The sequence below is a fragment of the Mytilus trossulus genome, chromosome 1 (assembly GCF_036588685.1).
Source record: "Mytilus trossulus isolate FHL-02 chromosome 1, PNRI_Mtr1.1.1.hap1, whole genome shotgun sequence".
Taxonomy (NCBI): Eukaryota; Metazoa; Mollusca; class Bivalvia; order Mytilida; family Mytilidae; genus Mytilus; species Mytilus trossulus.
In genome coordinates this window covers 90,400,679-90,419,570 of record NC_086373.1, presented here as the reverse complement: position 1 = coordinate 90,419,570, position 18,892 = coordinate 90,400,679, and the positions used below count along the sequence as shown (strand labels likewise).

Below are 18,892 nucleotides of genomic sequence, written 5' to 3'. Positions count from 1 at the left end.
TTAAGGCCAATGCATGAAGAGATTTCCAGTATGCACTATTTATGTTTCATTCACATGCTCATACAGCTTTTGATATGAAGTAAATCCAGAAAAAACATGACCATCAAGTGTCACTAATAGACAAGATAGAGTTACTGTGACTGTTCTATAAGTTTGATTATATTTTATCCTTTATATTTGATGCATGTCAGTTATAGGGTTTCTAGGGGTTGAGAAGTTTTTGTTTTGTTTATTTTCTTTTAATACTGTCCCTATACAATCATGGATACAAACTTTAAGTGGTTTTTAAAAATATTATTTGTGGGAAACATTCTATTTTTTGGGTCATTTATCATAAACAAAATTTACAGCAAGTATGCAGTTCATTTTGGTATAAGTAAAATGTGTTGTCTGTAGTAACCTGAAAACCCATGGAGATTACTTAATAACAGTACTTTTGTGGAATAAATCTGATAAGGGTAAAAAGATAAAAATATTTTACTTAAAATACATATTGTCAATAACCTAAATCTTTACTAGATTTCTCATTGTACACACATTATTTATTTTTTTGTGGTAGAACTCTGAAGCGGTACTGAAAGCTTTTGCTAGTGCTAAACTTGATGACAACAAATCTTCCAGAAGAAAACTGGACAAAAGAAGAATAACTGAAACAAAAAGTTTCTTTGCCAAATATTTAACAAGTGAAAAGGTAATTGAGCATTCAGCATCACTATATTAAATGTACTGTGGATATCATAAATTGCATGCTTTAAATTGCAAAATCCTATTACTTGCATTTTTTAATACATGAATCCATCTCTTTTTTCTTCTATGTAAAAATATAGATACATAAGAAAATGTAGAATTGAGGGGTTGCAATTGGTAAAAACAACAGTTCTTTTAACATGCTTAATTACATAAAAAAACGAAAGAAATGAATACTCAAAGTATTGTTCTAAATTAACTTACTGGTACATTGTATACTTATTAGCAACAAATATATTAAAATCAACCATCACAAGAGTTTCATTTTATTTCTTTGTATTAACATCAAAGGTCCAATATTGTATCCAGTTTTATTTAAAACATTTTGCATATTTTACTGTTATCTTGCAAACTTTAATATTATCTTTCAGCTTTTAGATTTGCAGTTAAATGACAGTAACTTCAGAAGATATGTATTAGTACAGATGTTGATCCTCTTCCAGTATCTGACTGCTCAAGTTAGATTTAAGAGGTAACTTATATATGGTACAGTTCATTATTGTTTTTTAGCTCACCTGGCCCAAAGGGCCAAGTGAGCTTTTCTCATCACTTTGCGTCTGGCGTCCGGCGTCCGGCGTTCGGCGACCGGCATTCGGCGTCCGGCGTCTGTCGTCCGTCATCCGTCGTCGTCCGGCTTTAGCTTTTACAAAAATCTTCTCCTCTGAAACTACTGGGCCAAATCAAACCAAACTTGGCCACAATCATCATTGGGGTATCTAGTTTAAAAAATGTGTGGCATGACCCGGTCAACCAACCAAGTTGGCCGCCACAGCTAAAAATAGAACATAGGGGTAAAATGCAGTTTTTGGCTTGTAACTCAAAAACCAAAGCATTTCGAACAAATCTGACATGGGGTAAAAATGTTTATCAGGTCAAGATCTATCTGCCCTGAAATTTTCAGATGAATTGGACAACTGGTTGTTGGGTTGCTGCCCTCAAATTGGTAATTTTTAAAGAAATTTTGCCGTTTTTGGTTATCTTGAATACTATTATAGATAGCGATAAACTGTAAACAGCAATAATGTTCAGCAAAGTAAGATCTACCAATAAGTCAACATGACCTAAATGGTCAATTGACCTCTTAAGGAGTTATTGCCCTTTATAGTCAATTTTTAACAATTTTCATTAATTTGGTAAATTTATGTAAATTTTTACCAAATATAGTTCTCTGTTACTAATAGGCAAAGTTCATTATAGATATAATTGTAAGAAGCAAAATCGTTCAGTAAAGTAAGAACTTCAAACACATCACCATCACCAAAATACAATTTTGTCATGAATCCATTTGTGTCCTTTGTTTAATATGCACATAGACCAAGGTGAGTGACACAGGCTCTTTAGAGCTTCTAGTTAATTCTTATCTTATCTGGGATGAATTTATTTGGAAATGTTGGTTGTCTTAACTTTTTCAACCTTTCAGCAAATTTGGAGCCGGTCCTTCTGTATAGAAACAAGTGTTGGATGCTTCTATATCATTTCAAATGGTTGCAAATAATCATTTTCTACAAGTTATATATGCTTGTGTTTTTTCTTTGTTTAAAGGGAACCCAGTCAGTTTTTTTTCTATCTATAGTATTTTCTGGTTTTAGGGGATTAAGAGTATTGCAATTACATTAACAGCTTTGATATTCTGTAGGATGATATACACATAATGGAGGTGTGCATGGCCAAAGGATTCTTATTTTTATTTTCAAATATTCTGAAAATGACAGGTAGTTGACTTTTTTTGGGGTACTGGCTTCAGCTAGCCCCTAAACAAATATATATACTAGTTCAGTGATAATGAACGCCATACTAAACTTCAAATTGTACACTAGAAATTAAAATTAAAAATAATACAAGACTAACATAGGCCAGAGGCTCCTGACTTGGGACAGGGGCAAAAATGCAGCAGGGTTAAACATGTTTATGAGATAAGTTCATTTGACATTAGTAAAAATGATTTAAATTTGCCTTTTATTTGATTTTTAACATGCAAGTTTAATGTTTAGTTCCAGCCAAGTTTTAAGTGAAGATAATCTAACATGGACAAAGGCAACACAGGATAAAGTTTACCAGCTGATCAGAGAGACTCCTCCTGATGGGGATTCATTTGCTAAGACTGTGGAAGTAAGCAATTTGTTAAGTTTACAGAGATTAAGTGAAGATTTGTGAAAGAAATGTTATCTAGGTTCCTCTAGATAAACATCACAGCCATCAACAGACTTTCATTTTACATTTAAAATTTTATGTCATAGTTTAGTTTTCAGATACATGGAAAACCTACAGTGGCACAAAGATACACTAGGAAGTAAAGTAGAATCACATAACAGTAACTAGTAGGTCACTGTAACCTACTTTTGTAAACTTTAACATACATTTTAAGATTTCTAATATTAAGCAACCTTCAGTCTTTTAGTTTGAAGTGTAAATGGAAAGAACCAAGGATAAACTTTTTTCAAGTTTGTTTCCATATAATGCTTTATATTAAAGATATGATAGACTTGTGGTGCAATTACATGCTGATAGAACTTATAGTTAACTAAATTATGCTGTTAAACTCTACTATTATTTATTTTTGCAGCATACCTTAACACGTGAAGAATTCTGGAATAAATGGAAGAATGATAGTTGTCCTAGTTTTGAAAAGGAGCCCATGTCAGAAAATCCAAAGCATAAAACAAAGTATGAATAGCAGTATTATTAGCTCACCTGGCCCAAAGGGCCAAGTGAGCTTTTCTCATCACTTGGTGTCATGCGTCCGGCGTCCGGCGTTAGCTTTTACAAAAATCTTCTCCTCTGAAACTACTGGGCCAAATCAAACCAAACTTGGCCACAATCATCATTGGGGTATCTAGTTTAAAAAATGTGTGGCGTGACCCGATCATCCAACCAAGATGGCCGCCACGGCTAAAAATAGAACATAGGGGTAAAATGCAGTTTTTGGCTTATAACTCAAAAACCAAAGCATTTAGAGGAAATCTGACAAAGGGTAAAAATGTTTATCAGGTCAAGATCTATCTGCCCTGAAATTTTCAGATGAATCGGTTAACCTGTTGTTGGGTTGCTGCCCCTGAATTGGTAATTTTGAGGAAATTTTGCTGTTTTTGGTTATTATCTTGAATATTATTATAGATAGAGATAAACTGTAAACAGTAATAATGTTCAGCAAAGTTAGATTTACAAATAAGTCAACATGACCGAAATGGTCAGTTGACCCCTTTAGGAGTTATTGCCCTTTATAGTCAATTTTTAACCATTTTTCATAAATCTAAGTAATCTTTTACAAAAATCTTCTCCTCTGAAACTACTGAGCCAAATTAATCCAAACTTGGCCACAATCATCTTTGGGGTATCTAGTTTAAAAAATGTGTGGCGTGACCCGGTCAACCAACCAAGATGGCCGCCACGGCTAAAAATAGAACATAGGGGTAAAATGCAGTTTTTGGCTTATAACTCAAAAACCAAAGCATTTTGAGGAAATTTGACATGGGTTAAAAATGTTTATCAGGTCAATATCTATCTGCCCTGAAATTTTCAGATGAATTGGACAATCGGTTGTTGGCTTGCTGCCCTCCAATTGGTAATTTTTAAAGAAATTTTGCCGTTTTTGGTTATTATCTTGAATACTATTATAGATAGAGATAAACTGTAAACAGCAATAATGTTCAGCAAAGTAAGATCTACAAATAAGTCAACATGACCTAAATGGTCAATTGACCCCTTAAGGAGTTATTGCCCTTTATAGTAAATTTTTAACAATTTTCATTAATTCGGTAAATTTATGTAAATTTTTACCAAATATTTTTCTCTGTTACTAATGGGCAAGGTTCATTATAGATATAATTGTAAGAAGCAAGAACGTTCAGTAAAGTAAGAACTTCAAACACATCACCATCACCAAAATGCAATTTTGTCATGAATCCATTTGTGTCCTTTGTTTAATATGCACATAGACCAAGGTGAGCGACACAGGCTCTTTAGAGCCTCTAGTTTTAATTGTTAAGATGTGAATACAATAAGATCAAGGATCGGGAATTTTTTTCACCTAATTTCGGTCATTTTCATACAACTTAAAAGTTGATGCCCCTTTTCAAAAGATGTTTGCCAAAATCACATTACTGCATGAGACTCATTATGAGTATGCTCATACTCGATCATCATGTTCGTAGCATCAATAAACTTTATCACTGTTGCATGGCATTTACTTCATGATTTGTCCTACCATTTTCCAAAAATCGATCAAGGGCAATTAAGGGAAGGCAACAGTTTAAAAATAAAATGATTTTAATGACTCAAAACGATAATATTCTCAGTTATCGCTTATGTTTCTTTCGATTCTGAAGTCAAAATTCAAACCGGATGTACTGCGACAATACTAAAACGAACAATTCCGGACTCATTTCCGGAATTAGTTTTGTTTATCCAAATCACAGGAAATCATTGGCTTTTTATACGACCGCAAATTTTGAAAAAATTTTCGTCGTATATTGCTATCACGTTGGCGTCGTCGTCGTCGTCGTCGTCCGAATACTTTTAGTTTTCGCACTCTAACTTTAGTAAAACTGAATAGAAATCTATGAAATTTTAACTCAAGGTTTATGACCATAAAAGGAAGGCTGGTATTGATTTTGGGAGTTTTGGTCCCAACATTTTAGGAATTAGGGGCCAAAAAAGGGCCCAAATAAGCATTATTCTTGGTTTTCGCACAATAATTTTAGTTAAAGTAAATAGAAATCAATGAAATTTAAACACAATGTTTATGACCACAAAAGGAAGGTTGGTATTGATTTTGGGAGTTTCGGTCCCAACAGTTTAGGAATTAGGGGTCAAAAAGGGACCCAAATAAGCATTTTTCTTGGTTTTCGCACCATAGCGTTAGTATAAGTAAATAGAAATCTATGAAATTTAAACACAAGGTTTATGACTATAAAAGGAAGGTTGGTATTGATTTTGGAAGTTTTGGTCCCAACAGTTAAGGAAAAAGGGGCCCAAAGGGTCCAAAATTAAACTTAGTTTGATTTCATCAAAATTGAATAATTGGGGTTCTTTAATATGCCGAATCTAACTGTGTATTTAGATTCTTAATTTTTGGTCCCGTTTTCAAATTGGTCTACATTAAGGTCCAAAGGGTCCAAAATTAAACTAAGTTTGATTTTAACAAAAATTAAATTCTTGGGCCTCTTTGATATGCTGAATCTAAACATGTACGTAGATTTTTGATTATGGGCCCAGTTTTCAAGTTGGTCCAAATCAGGATCTAAAATTATTATATTAAGTATTGTGCAATAGCAAGTCTTTTCAATTGCACAGTATTGTGCAATGGCAAGAAATATCTAATTTCACAATATTGTGAAATAGCAAATTTTTTTTTAATTAAGAGTTATCTTTCTTTGTCCAGTATAGTAAGCAAGAAATATCTGCAAGAATTTTTTTTAATTGGAGTTATCTTTCTTTGTCCAGAATCAACTTAAATCTTTGTTATATACAATATACAATGTATATTCACTTTTTACTACCAACTGATAAATTTAAATAATCTTTACCATTCAGTGATAACAAGCAGTTTTTTTACATCATGTATTTAAATGAGTAGTAATTGTTGCAAACTCCATTAGAATATTTTAATTGAAATTAGTTTTGGAATAAGGGAAAGGGGGATGTGAATAAAAAATTGGGTTAAATTTTTCTCATTTGAAATTTCATAAATAAAAAGAAAATTTCTTCAAACATTTTTTTGAGAGGATTAATATTCAACAGCATAGTGAATTGCTCTAAGAGAAAACAAAAATTTTAAGTTCATTTGAATACATTCATTCTGTGTCAGAAACCTATGCTGTGTCAACTATTTAATTACATTTTATTTACAGTTTATTTTATGATGTATTTAAATGAGTAGTTATTGTTGCAAACTCCATTAGAATATTTTAATTGAGATTAGTTTTGGAATAAGGGAAAGGGGGATGTGATTAAAAAATTGGGTTCAATTTTTCTCATTTGAAATTTCATAAATAAAAAGAAAATTTCTTCAAACATTATTTTGAGAGGATTAATATTGAACAGCATAGTGAATTGCTCTAAGAGAAAACAAAAAATTTAAGTTCATTAGAACACATTCATTCTGTGTCAGAAACCTATGCTGTGTCAACTATTTAATCACAATCCAAATTTAGAGCTGAATCCAGCTTGAATGTTGTGTCCATACTTGCCCCAACCGTTCAGGGTTCAACCTCTGCGGTCGTATAAAGCTACGCCCTGCGAAGCATCTGGTTAATATTTTACCTTTAATAGTGTAAGAATATTAATTAGAATAGTTGCACTAGCTTTAAAAGGATGAAATTATTTTAAATTTACGATTAATTGTCTAAATCTGTGGAAGAGAATATTTCAAGCATGCGTATTTCCTAGTTAACAAGGCATGTGTGTTAGAAATAAAATAAAAAATTCTTGAAAATTAAACCAAGTTTTAATTTGATTTTAAATCATAATTGACAATTGTCTGACCTGTTTGGACACGTGATTTGAACACCATGGATTGTTATTTTCGCTCTGCCAAAATTCACAGATTTAGGATAGTTTTTGTTGTGCTATGGAATTAACATTTCGCAAACGTGAATATTATTATCATAATTTACTGATGCAATGAAAAATTTGAACATTAGATGCTCGAAATTCCACTTTATTAACTTTATGAACTAAACAAAGAAACTTCAAATTTCGTTCATTGAGACCTGTCCTGACTATAATCTTAGGCAGATATACCCTTGGAAAGAGCTCACAACACTTCGAACGGAGTTGGACTTTGTACCTTTACCTTTGTGTATTTCTAGAGGGCATTTCACGTATTATTGATCGATTTTATATCCATATTCCAACAGTATGTCTTATTTAACGGAACTTCAATCTAGTGACTTATTAATCCATCCAAGCTATGACGGGAGCCAACATGAACAGTATTACAATTTACCTCTATCCCAACCATGTCCGTACGCAGAGAATGACTCTAATACATTAGAAAATACTTCCAACCAATTTATAAGTTTAATATACAATGAGTTAGGTTCGCTTCCTAGAGACACGTTCATTCAAGAATTAATACAAAACTGCAAATCATCAAACAAAGACATCGAAACAGTTAGACATGAACTTTTTGACGTCGTTAAACGTCAACAGAATTTTCCATATCCAAATGCAATATTAAAGAAAAGATTATGTCCTAGAAAATTAACAGGAGATTCGGTTGAAAGTAAACTTGGAAATGATTGTTATGCATTGTATTTAGCCTCAGTCGGGGAATTTGGTGACGATTTGAAAAACGCGCTTAGTGTAAAATCTTCATCAAGCTCAAATAGAACTATATCGTGTACTGATGAGATATCTGGATCACAAAATGACGCAACAGTTAACCTTGCAGTTAAGGATACGCTAGTTCGTCTAGAAAATGATATGATTTTATTAAAATCTGAATATGCACGCGACTCCGAGATGTTCAACAGGTCAATTGAAGAACTAAAGAAGGAGAATAAACAACTCAAAGACCGCGATTTCAAATACAGTGATCGTTTCAAGAACCTGCAAAATCAAATCAATGTAATAAAAACATGTACAGACACATTTCAAACGGACATGAAAACAATGAAAGTTCAATTACATCAAAACTGTGAACAGAATAGTAAAACAAAAAGTGATCTAAAATCTTTGGTTTCTCAATTTTTGGATAGTGTCAAAACAGTAACAGAGATGAAATCAGACATTGCTAAAATTCATGAACATATAACGAAACACGCAGTGAACATGAAATCAATAGACAAAACAGTGAAAGCAGAGTCTGAGCGATTAAACCGAATGTCCGATACCCGCGTAATAGGAGTAAGCAGTCTGAAATCTAAAACAGATCTTATTAATTCAAAGCTTAAAGACCTTGATGCCCAAGTAGAATTAGCATGTCAAACCTATAGCTCACTAAGTGTATCAGTATCCGATGTCCGAAAACGTCTGGTTAATGCAGAAAAGGAATTAAAAACGGTAAACAAAAACCAGAAAACTTATTCAGAAATTGTTAAAAAGTTTACCCCATTAACATTGGTTGAGAACAAACAAACTAACAAAGTCAACGAAACAAGGAAAATAAATGATGTAAATAATGGCAACGAAGTTAACAAAGTCAATACAGAGAACAAGGTCAACGAACACTTTTGTAAGTCAACGGCCCATTATGTTAGTAGTCAAGGTATGAACAGTAATGATGCATCGTGCAAACTGAAATCGAAACCAAAATCAACTCGATTAGATGCACTGTCAAATAGAGACTCTGTCACTACAGCTGAAATACATAATACATTTCACGATGCTGAATCAGCAAAAGACCAAATTAAGAATTCCGAAGATAACGGAAATCAAAACATTTTAGTTCACTTCCCTAGATCGGTATGCAACCCAGTTCATAACTTTACGGGTCTCATTCATGTTGAACGTAAAAGAGTCGCTCGTTTCTATGTCGGTGGTATTGACAAAACTGTTTCGTCAGAACAAGGAATGCGATATTTTCTACAACAAAGCGGAATTAGAGTGACATTTCTGAGATATTTTGACAAACAATCATTCAAAACAGCTTCCGCTCAACTCAATATCGATGCACGAGATGAACATATTATACACGACTCCAGTTTTTGGCCGAAGGGAATCTTAACTAGAGATTGGAAGCCTTGGGCTTCATTCATTCACGACAAAGGACACGCTTGATTATGGAACTAAACCTCGCTTGTTGGAACTGTCGTGGAATAATGTCTGGCGTTCCATATCTTATTGACTTCTTAAATACAAATAGAATTGATGTAATTGCTATTGCGGAACACTGGCTTCGGTCTTGTCAGTTGATGTTTTTAGATACAATTGATCCGACTAATTATATTGGTTACGGAAAAGGCGCTGACGACAATTGTCACCAATTATTCAACTTTAATATCAGAGGCGGCGCCGCCTTTCTGGTATCGAAAAAGCTACAGCCTTTTATTGAAGTAATGGACATTCCGAGTAATAGAATAACGGGGATCGAATTAAATATTCCGGACACACCAAACACTTATCTCATATCTGTTTATCTACCAGCAGTAACACAAAGTTATGAATTATTCTCGAAAGAAGTTGAAATTCTGATAGATGTCTATAACATTTATTCAACTATGGGAACTGTTGTCCTTATGGGAGATTTCAATTGTAAAGTTGAAGGTCCAAGATACACGTTCGATTATGATAAACGAAGTGACAGTTTTCGGTCATTTATGCAGGAATGTAATCTGCGTTCTCTACATCTGGAAACAAATGGAATTGGACCAGTTTGTACCTTTCAGTCCTACCAAGGAGGACCCAAAACCGCTATTGATCATATAATTGTTAGCACGGAAAATCTCACCAAATTTTCAAACATCCAAGTCCCGGATGAACATATGTTTAATGTTTCAGACCATAAGCCCATTAGCTGTTCGTTTGCCTTATCGGACAATACAAACTATGTATCTAAAGACGACGATCTTACTGTTCAAAGGCGTATATCATGGACTAAAGCTGTACAGAACGGTGCTATTGCCGATTATCCCTTTGCCGTGTCACAATTCTTATGGGACATTAAATCACCAACTGCTACTCCGGCTAATATTGAACAATACTACAGCGAAATAGTCAATGCTATTTTGAGAGCCGATATGGAAACTCTTCCCGGTAAACAGTACGTAAAACATTTAAAACCGTACTGGACAAAGACTGTGAAAGAATATCATACAATTATGAGATTACAACGTCGAACATGGATTGAGAATGGCAAATTTCATGACCGTAATGACAAACATTACAGTGATTACAAAAGCGCTAAACTGAATTTTAGAAAACAGCTTGAGCTAGCATATGAAAACTACATTAGTGAAATAAATCGTAAAATCGAAGAATCTGTCGACTGTGATCAACGTTTTGTATGGTCTGTGATAAAAAGTGGACGCAAAAGTGTATCGCATTGTCAACAATTAAATATTAGCGGTATTCAACTCATTTCTTCAGACGAAATACGTGACGGTTGGGTGACTCATTTCCAATCTGTATTCAGTTTCGATAGCAACTTGATCAACCCTGTGAACGAAAAAGCTATCGATAATACTATCAACGACTTGTTAGAAACTGTCCGTACAAACACAAATGAAAAGATCGAGGAACTTACTTTTGACGAACTATATAAACTTTGTGACAATTTGCCGTGTAACAAATCTCCAGGGTTAGATGGAATCTGTTACGAACATTTGAAATACGGCGGAAAGCTACTTCAGCGTCATATTTGTAGTTTGTTTAATCTTGTATTGGAAACATGCTACACACCGATAAGCTGGAAAGACAGTTGTGTCATACCTCTATTCAAAGGTGGAAACAAATCAAAGTCTGATCCGAATTCATATCGTGGAATTTCTCTTCTGTGTAGCATATCAAAACTGTTTGAAAAGGCATTATATACTCGTTTACCATCGCTTCATCGCAACTTTCCACACCAATCACAAGTTGCCTACCAGAAGACATTATCTAGCACACATGCAAGTTTTAACATGCAAGAAGTCGTACACCATAACTTAGAGCGTCATAGCAATATTATCGTCACACTTCTGGACAGCATGAAAGCATTCGATACTCTATGGCACAAAGGACTATTAGTTAAGTTGTATATATATGGAGTTCGGGGTTTAACTTGGCTGTTGATCTATGAAATGTACCAGAACATGCGAAGCTGTGTGCAATTTAAAGGAAAGTGTTCTAAATGGTTCAACCTCAAAAGAGGCGTAAGACAAGGCGGGGTGCTGTCTGCTGTTTTTTATTTAGTGTTCATTAATGATCTTCTAAAACAATTAGATGAAAGTCCTTATGGAAGTATGCTATGTAATCTTCGCGTAAGCAGTACCGTACAAGCGGACGACATTGCTATTATATCTACAACATCAAAAGGTATGAAAACTTTAATAGACATTTGCCAAACATATAGCGAAAATTGGGGCTTCAGATTCTCATCAGCAAAAAGTGAAGTGCTGAAATTTTGTTCTTCAAAATGTGCTACCATAACCCAACCATTGAAACTTTACGGAGCGGACATTCCAGTAGTAATATCAACCAAGCATGTTGGAATTTTATTAAATGCCGAATTTAAGAGCATGTCAAGAACTTTAAATGCATGTAGAATTTTGCGTGCAACTGCGTTATCCGTAATGAAATCCAGAATACACCCATCCTTCCTTAATCCATTAACGTGCTCCAAAATAGTATTTCAGATGTGTTATCCAAAAGCAATGTTTGCTTGCGAGCTTTGGTATGGTCTTTCAAATACTGAATTAACAATGTTAGAACGTTCTCACAAATATATATGTAAAACAATTCAAGGGCTTCCTGCACGAACACGATCTGACAAGTGCACAAGCCTACTAGGTTGGCTTCCTGTGGAGTGCTATATAGACAAGTGTAAGTTACAATTTTTTGGAAGACTATGTAGAATGGACAATAATTTATTACCAAAACGTATACTACTACTACGACTTTTAGAATTTAGAAACAAATGTTCCAAAAAGCAAGATGGTTTTGTACCAGATCTAATCAAAATAGCCGTTAAATATGATTTGATAAACTTTGTTGAAGATTTCGTGAAATCTGGCAGCTTCCCAAGTAAAACTGTATGGAACAGATATATTTCCACTTCAATAGCGAAATCTGAAAACAACAGATGGCAACAAAGAATATCAGTTGACAGCGACTTTGAAGTTTTCCGTAAAATTCACACACACATTGTACCACACAGAGCTTGGGTTATTGCTAAAACTAATCCTAACTTCAGAGAAGGAGCTAAGTATATTTTTGACCTATGTTCCGTCATCCGATCAGAAGAGTCACCTCTCTTATGCGCTAAATGTGGACAGTTTTTCTACAACATTATTGAACATATCATGTGTATGTGCGATCGTCTATCTGACTTAAGAGCGAAGCTTTGGGAGGACTTAATAAGCATTAATCCGATTGTGTTCAGTGTGTATCTAGACAATCTAACGTCATCCACATTCACAGCAACACTTTTGTCATGTTATACGGAATATGATCTGGATAATGCTAACAGTATTTATTTCTCAAAAACTTGTATTACACATGTTCAACGGATGTGCAGCGTTTTTTATAACAGTTAACTTACCTTCAGAAATATTATCATTTACTTTAAAGTGACATTCAACTGATGTAATATTATCATTTACTTTAAAGTGACATTCAATTCATTCAAACACTCTTTATCAATATATGACATTTAAATCATTCAATCACTCTGATGTCTTGACCAATATGTAAATATTATTATTGTACAAAACTGTACATGCAAAATCTTCGATAAGAAGGAAATAAAGTTAATATATACAATATACAATGTATATTCACTTTTTACTACCAACTGATAAATTTAAATAATCTTTACCATTCAGTGATAACAAGCAGTTTTTTTACATCATGTATTTAAATGAGTAGTAATTGTTGCAAACTCCATTAGAATATTTTAATTAGTTTTGGAATAAGGGAAAGGGGGATGTGAATAAAAAATTGGGTTAAATTTTTCTCATTTGAAATTTCATAAATAAAAAGAAAATTTCTTCAAACATTTTTTTGAGAGGATTAATATTCAACAGCATAGTGAATTGCTCTAAGAGAAAACAAAAATTTTAAGTTCATTTGAATACATTCATTCTGTGTCAGAAACCTATGCTGTGTCAACTATTTAATTACATTTTATTTACAGTTTATTTTATGATGTATTTAAATGAGTAGTTATTGTTGCAAACTCCATTAGAATATTTTAATTGAGATTAGTTTTGGAATAAGGGAAAGGGGGATGTGATTAAAAAATTGGGTTCAATTTTTCTCATTTGAAATTTCATAAATAAAAAGAAAATTTCTTCAAACATTATTTTGAGAGGATTAATATTGAACAGCATAGTGAATTGCTCTAAGAGAAAACAAAAAATTTAAGTTCATTAGAACACATTCATTCTGTGTCAGAAACCTATGCTGTGTCAACTATTTAATCACAATCCAAATTTAGAGCTGAATCCAGCTTGAATGTTGTGTCCATACTTGCCCCAACCGTTCAGGGTTCAACCTCAGCGGTCGTATAAAGCTACGCCCTGCGAAGCATCTGGTTAATATTTTACCTTTAATAGTGTAAGAATATTAATTAGAATAGTTGCACTAGCTTTAAAAGGATGAAATTATTTTAAATTTACGATTAATTGTCTAAATCTGTGGAAGAGAATATTTCAAGCATGCGTATTTCATAGTTAACAAGGCATGTGTGTTAGAAATAAAATAAAAAATTCTTGAAAATTAAACCAAGTTTTAATTTGATTTTAAATCATAATTGACAATTGTCTGACCTGTTGAGTAATTAAACAATGAAGCCAGATGGTATGGAATTTTTATTTCTTTATAATAATAGTTTGGAGCTTGTGATTCATTGCCAGGTGTGAATTAAAAACACAGGTAAAGAGATTAGCTATCATTAGCTCCCTGAGGCATTAATATAGTTATTAGGAGGGCCCTCAGGATTATAACACTTTATTGGAGTGGCAGTTTACAGGAAGTCGAAAACAAAACAAAAATATGTTCAAAATGGCGATTTTGAAAGTCGATCTCAACGAAATGACCGAAATTGTTAATGTTGAAAAATAAAAATTGACCTAAATCCAAATTAAAAGTTTAGGACATTATAGTTTCAGTTTAGGACATGACTGGCAAATATGACCGTTTCCGGACCCTTGAATAAGATGTTTTGAAAATGTTAATGAACAGAATCCCAAACAATGTTACAAATTTACTAACCTCAGAGGATTTTAGATGAGGTGTAAATTATATCAACAGTTGATGTTTATATACTAATTCTGGAAAGGCAAAAACTTCAAAGATTGTTTTAACCTCTAAATTGATTTTGAAAAGAGACAGACACATTATCATTGCAAATTATATGAAGTTTGATTTCTAAAATTAATCCTTGGGTCGAAAATTTATCATTTTGAATCATTTGTATAAGCCATCTGTAAATTAAATGCTTAATCCCATTAGAAACAGAACTCACACCACAATTATTTTTGTAGAGCAAAGAGACGATGGGTTGGAGATGATTTGCAAGCAAGTGGTGGAAAGTTTGTGAAGATGGGAAGTGCTGAATTAACAAGATTATGGAACTTGAGTCCAGATAATATGGATGCCTGTAAAGATGAGAAAAGAGTCTTTTTACCATCATTAGAGGACTACTTCAGCGATGCAATAGATCAAAATGATCCTGAGGCCATGATAGAGGACCAATATAAGTAGGTTTTGCCAATAAAAAACTTGGGTGACATTTTAATAATATAGATTGAAAAAATTCTCTTTAAAAAGAATTGATTTACTTGATGGGGGACATAGAATTTCTGGAACAGCCCTTAGCTAGAAAAGTTACTTATATATGTAGATCTGTTTCCTAGAGATTATATATGACAGGTTAACAAAAAATTATATTATGAATGATGGATTTCCATATGACTTGACCCTGCATTCATCTAGATAGCATTAATACAATATTGATATTATTGATATAAAAATAAATATGTTTGCAGGTGAGATATATATGATTCAATATTTTATATGTATGTTTAGTTATGTCTGTATACACATACAAGCAACACAGAATAATCATTAACTGATAATTATCGTTATTGCAGGTTAATTAATGATCAGATTTTCCAATGGAAGTCATTAAGATTGTTAGCCAGGAGGAGTCCTCATTTCTTTACACATACAAACACTCCTGCTGTACCTCAGCCACAGTATCTAGAAATGATGTTAAATAGATTAGCAAAAGAAATCCATTCTACCACTGGTTCCCAGTCTATTCAGGAGAACCAGGTGGAAGTAAAGACAGACATTGGTGATGAGGAAGAGGCCATTAAGGAATCTCAAGAGGACAATGATCTCAGACAAAGTGAAGACCAAGGTATTGTTGGTGTGTGTGTATGTGTTGATATTATTAGCATAAAATTTCTTACACTCTGTATGAATATAATTATTGTGGTAGAAAAAAACACTGTTCATTATACCTGTCCATCAGTTCATGCAGTATACTTATGTTATACTTGATAAGAATTGCATAAAAACTCAATATATTTCAACAAAAGCTTATATTATTACATCTACTGTCGATTCAATTATTGTTTTTGCAAGGTATCAATTTTCATGGATTTAGCAAAATCTGAATACAAGCCCATAGAAAATTTGTAGTTCGTTGAAAATCTAAACTCATGGTTCACCTGTACCTACATAGTCCATGAAAATTGGTATCCCATGTAAAATTAATCCACAGTATGTCTTTAGTCAGTACATAAATTTGCAAGGTTAATATATAAATTGGTTGAATTGTTATGTATATCTAGTAAATCATTTCACAGTTGCAATAGACAACACTGGCACTACAGAATATACACTCCTTGATGACTTGATGACAGAAGTATCATTGCTGGAAAATAAGAAAAAAACTTTTTCTATAGAAAAAACAAAAAATGTTTCATCCAGATTTGAAGCGTCTATACCACTTTTCTCTAAACGAAACCAAAATGGGCATGTTGGTAACCTTGTTCCTATGCATTGGCTAATATATATTTAATATTATGTGTGTGGTGTTCCTAATAAGCATTAACTCTATTTTAAAGGAAAGGAGGATGAAATTAATGAAGATGCTTTAACACCCCAGCTCATGGAAGAGCTATCAAAACAGGTTGGCAGTATGTGGAAGAGACTTGGCTTGGAATTAAACTTCCAGGACGATGATATCTCCTACTTTGAAAAAGAAAATGAAAGTATTCAAGAAAGAGCATTGAAAATGTTAACAGTTTGGCAGGTGTGTACTGGTATTAGATCGATAATGTAACAGTTTGCTGCTTAATCCTTTAAATTATTGAATTTAAAGAATCTTGAACAAGATGATAAGTTTTGGAGACTGGATGCCCTCATATGGTCCATATAAGACACATTTACAAGTTTTTGTATACTAGATGCCCTCATTTGGTCCATATAAGACACATTTACAAGTTTTTGGATACTGGATGCCCTCATGTGGTGCATATACTACATATTTACTATTAACACCACCAAGCAAATGTGTTTTATTTAAAGTGTTCAAATCTGACATTCTTAAAAGCACAGGAGAAAACTGAATAAAGCTGTAACATAAGAATATTTTTATGTTTAAGGTAGCTTCTTTTTTTTTTAAATCATACAAATTCACGTTTATTGTAGGAAACTGATCCAGATCGTGCAACAATATCAACAGTAAAAATGGCCATGAAAGAGGTTGGGATGACAGAGGCCATGGAAGCTGTGTTTGGAATATCCTGATGCAATGAAGCAAAATAAAATACTTTGTGCTAGCATAATCCATAGCCTGCATAGGAGGAGTTGTGGGGGAAATGACATTGTGAAAAGACACCAACATACAATATTGTAAAGAGCGTTGATCATTAAGAAATGTTTATTTTAACGTATCATAATTTTGAAAAAGGCAGCAATAATACATATAATGTAATAAAAATGACATAAATCATCATATATAAAAAATTTCTGATTTTTTAATGTAAGAAAATTGATTATGAATAAATACTTAAAAGTAATACAAGTCATTAAAATATGTGAATTGTCAAATTGAATTAAAAGAATGAGTGAAATAATTAATATTGTATTATAAACTCATTTCAGTATTTTTTTATTTTGATATTCTCAAATGGATGTAACTTCTGTTTAATTTGTATTTTGTTAAGAATAAAAATCATTGATCTGAATAACATTTTCTTCTTCTGCTCTTTTGAAGTTGTATTATTTATACCTGCAAAAAACAATGAAATCACCATTGGGATTGCTATTACATGGAAAGAGTACACAAATGTCCTAAAGTTTAAAAAAAAAAACCTGATTACTTCAGGGCTGGCTTAGTTTTTAAGGCTATTCATGAGAGTTAGTTTTTACTCTAGCCTAAAGGATTTTGAGTTAAAGTTTTGATTTTTTTGTTTATGAATTTTTAATTAAATGCAAATCGTATCATTTATGTACAACGTCTTGATACGATAAGGCAGCAATTGTTAATTACAAGATGATGATAAAACAATTTTTATCTGGATTTGATTTTTAAAGAAGCACTTATACCATATGATAAACATTTAGTTTGATGTTGCTCAAGCACAATGACACACTGTATTGTATGTTAGACATGCTTCATTTACATTCATATGAAATATTAATAAGGAGATGCAGTATGATTGCTACTGAGAAAAATATGCATAAGACCAAGGAAAAGATTTATACAATTAAAGGTCATTGCTGGGCCTTTATTAATGAGCAATTTAGTATGCTTTTGAAGTTTCTAGATGACAAAATTTGAAATAATTGAAGGTGAGGTGTTTTTACATTGTCTGAATGAAATGGCTTGTAAAAGAGGAATTTAGTTTAAAGTCTGCTACTGACATGGATTAATTCTAAGGTAAGCTATAAAATAAAAGACTAAACTGACAATAATACAACACACTTTGCTCATAGTAAGTAGCTTAATCCAAACTTTTTAATTTATGATATCCTGCCACTATATTTCATATATAAAAGCAAAATAGAAAATACACACTAAGGTTTTGTGATGTAAACAGGTTGCTTGAAAGGCTTTCAAGATTATTTGATTAAAAGTAAATTCAAAGTAGTATTTAGTTTTTGTTCAATATTAGATATGATTAGATTAGAAGATGGAGTATTATTACCAATGGGACAACTTCAAGTATACATAAAGTTATGAAGAGGATGTTGGACCTTAATATGCTAGCAATGATTTCAGCTTCCCTATTGTAAACTTTCCACTTTTATGTAGCAACATTCCAGAAGCAACTGTTTATGAAGCACATATATCTCCACAATATTCCAGAGTTTGCATTTAATATCATTATTTTCTGATAGAGGCTTGCTGCTCACAATAAAGCTATTGAATTAATGGTTTCTTAGATTAATTTAAAAATAATCCCTCTGAAAACTTTGCGGACACAATCCATTAAAGATTAAGATTGATCTGTTTCAAAGATGACGAAGGATATTGTTTATATTG

General features: G+C 32.7%; 1 protein-coding gene across 2 annotated transcripts in view; it reads left to right on the top strand.

The window, feature by feature from the left end:
• LOC134690094 (THO complex subunit 1-like) overlaps nt 1-17,539 on the top strand; it is a 30,897-nt gene extending 13,358 nt beyond the window's left edge. Inside the window, exons 11-18 of one of the 2 annotated variants that reach the window (XM_063550068.1) lie at nt 560-691; nt 1,119-1,219; nt 2,739-2,856; nt 3,311-3,411; nt 14,874-15,089; nt 15,483-15,763; nt 16,467-16,654; nt 17,053-17,539. In XM_063550068.1, coding sequence (XP_063406138.1) covers nt 560-691; nt 1,119-1,219; nt 2,739-2,856; nt 3,311-3,411; nt 14,874-15,089; nt 15,483-15,763; nt 16,467-16,654; nt 17,053-17,151 — 1,236 coding nt within the window. In that variant the 3' untranslated portion in view covers nt 17,152-17,539. The remainder of the gene's footprint in view (nt 1-559; nt 692-1,118; nt 1,220-2,738; nt 2,857-3,310; nt 3,412-14,873; nt 15,090-15,482; nt 15,764-16,466; nt 16,655-17,052) is intronic. The other variant, XM_063550074.1, reaches the window with a different exon arrangement.
• Nucleotides 17,540-18,892: the final 1,353 nt, after the last annotated feature.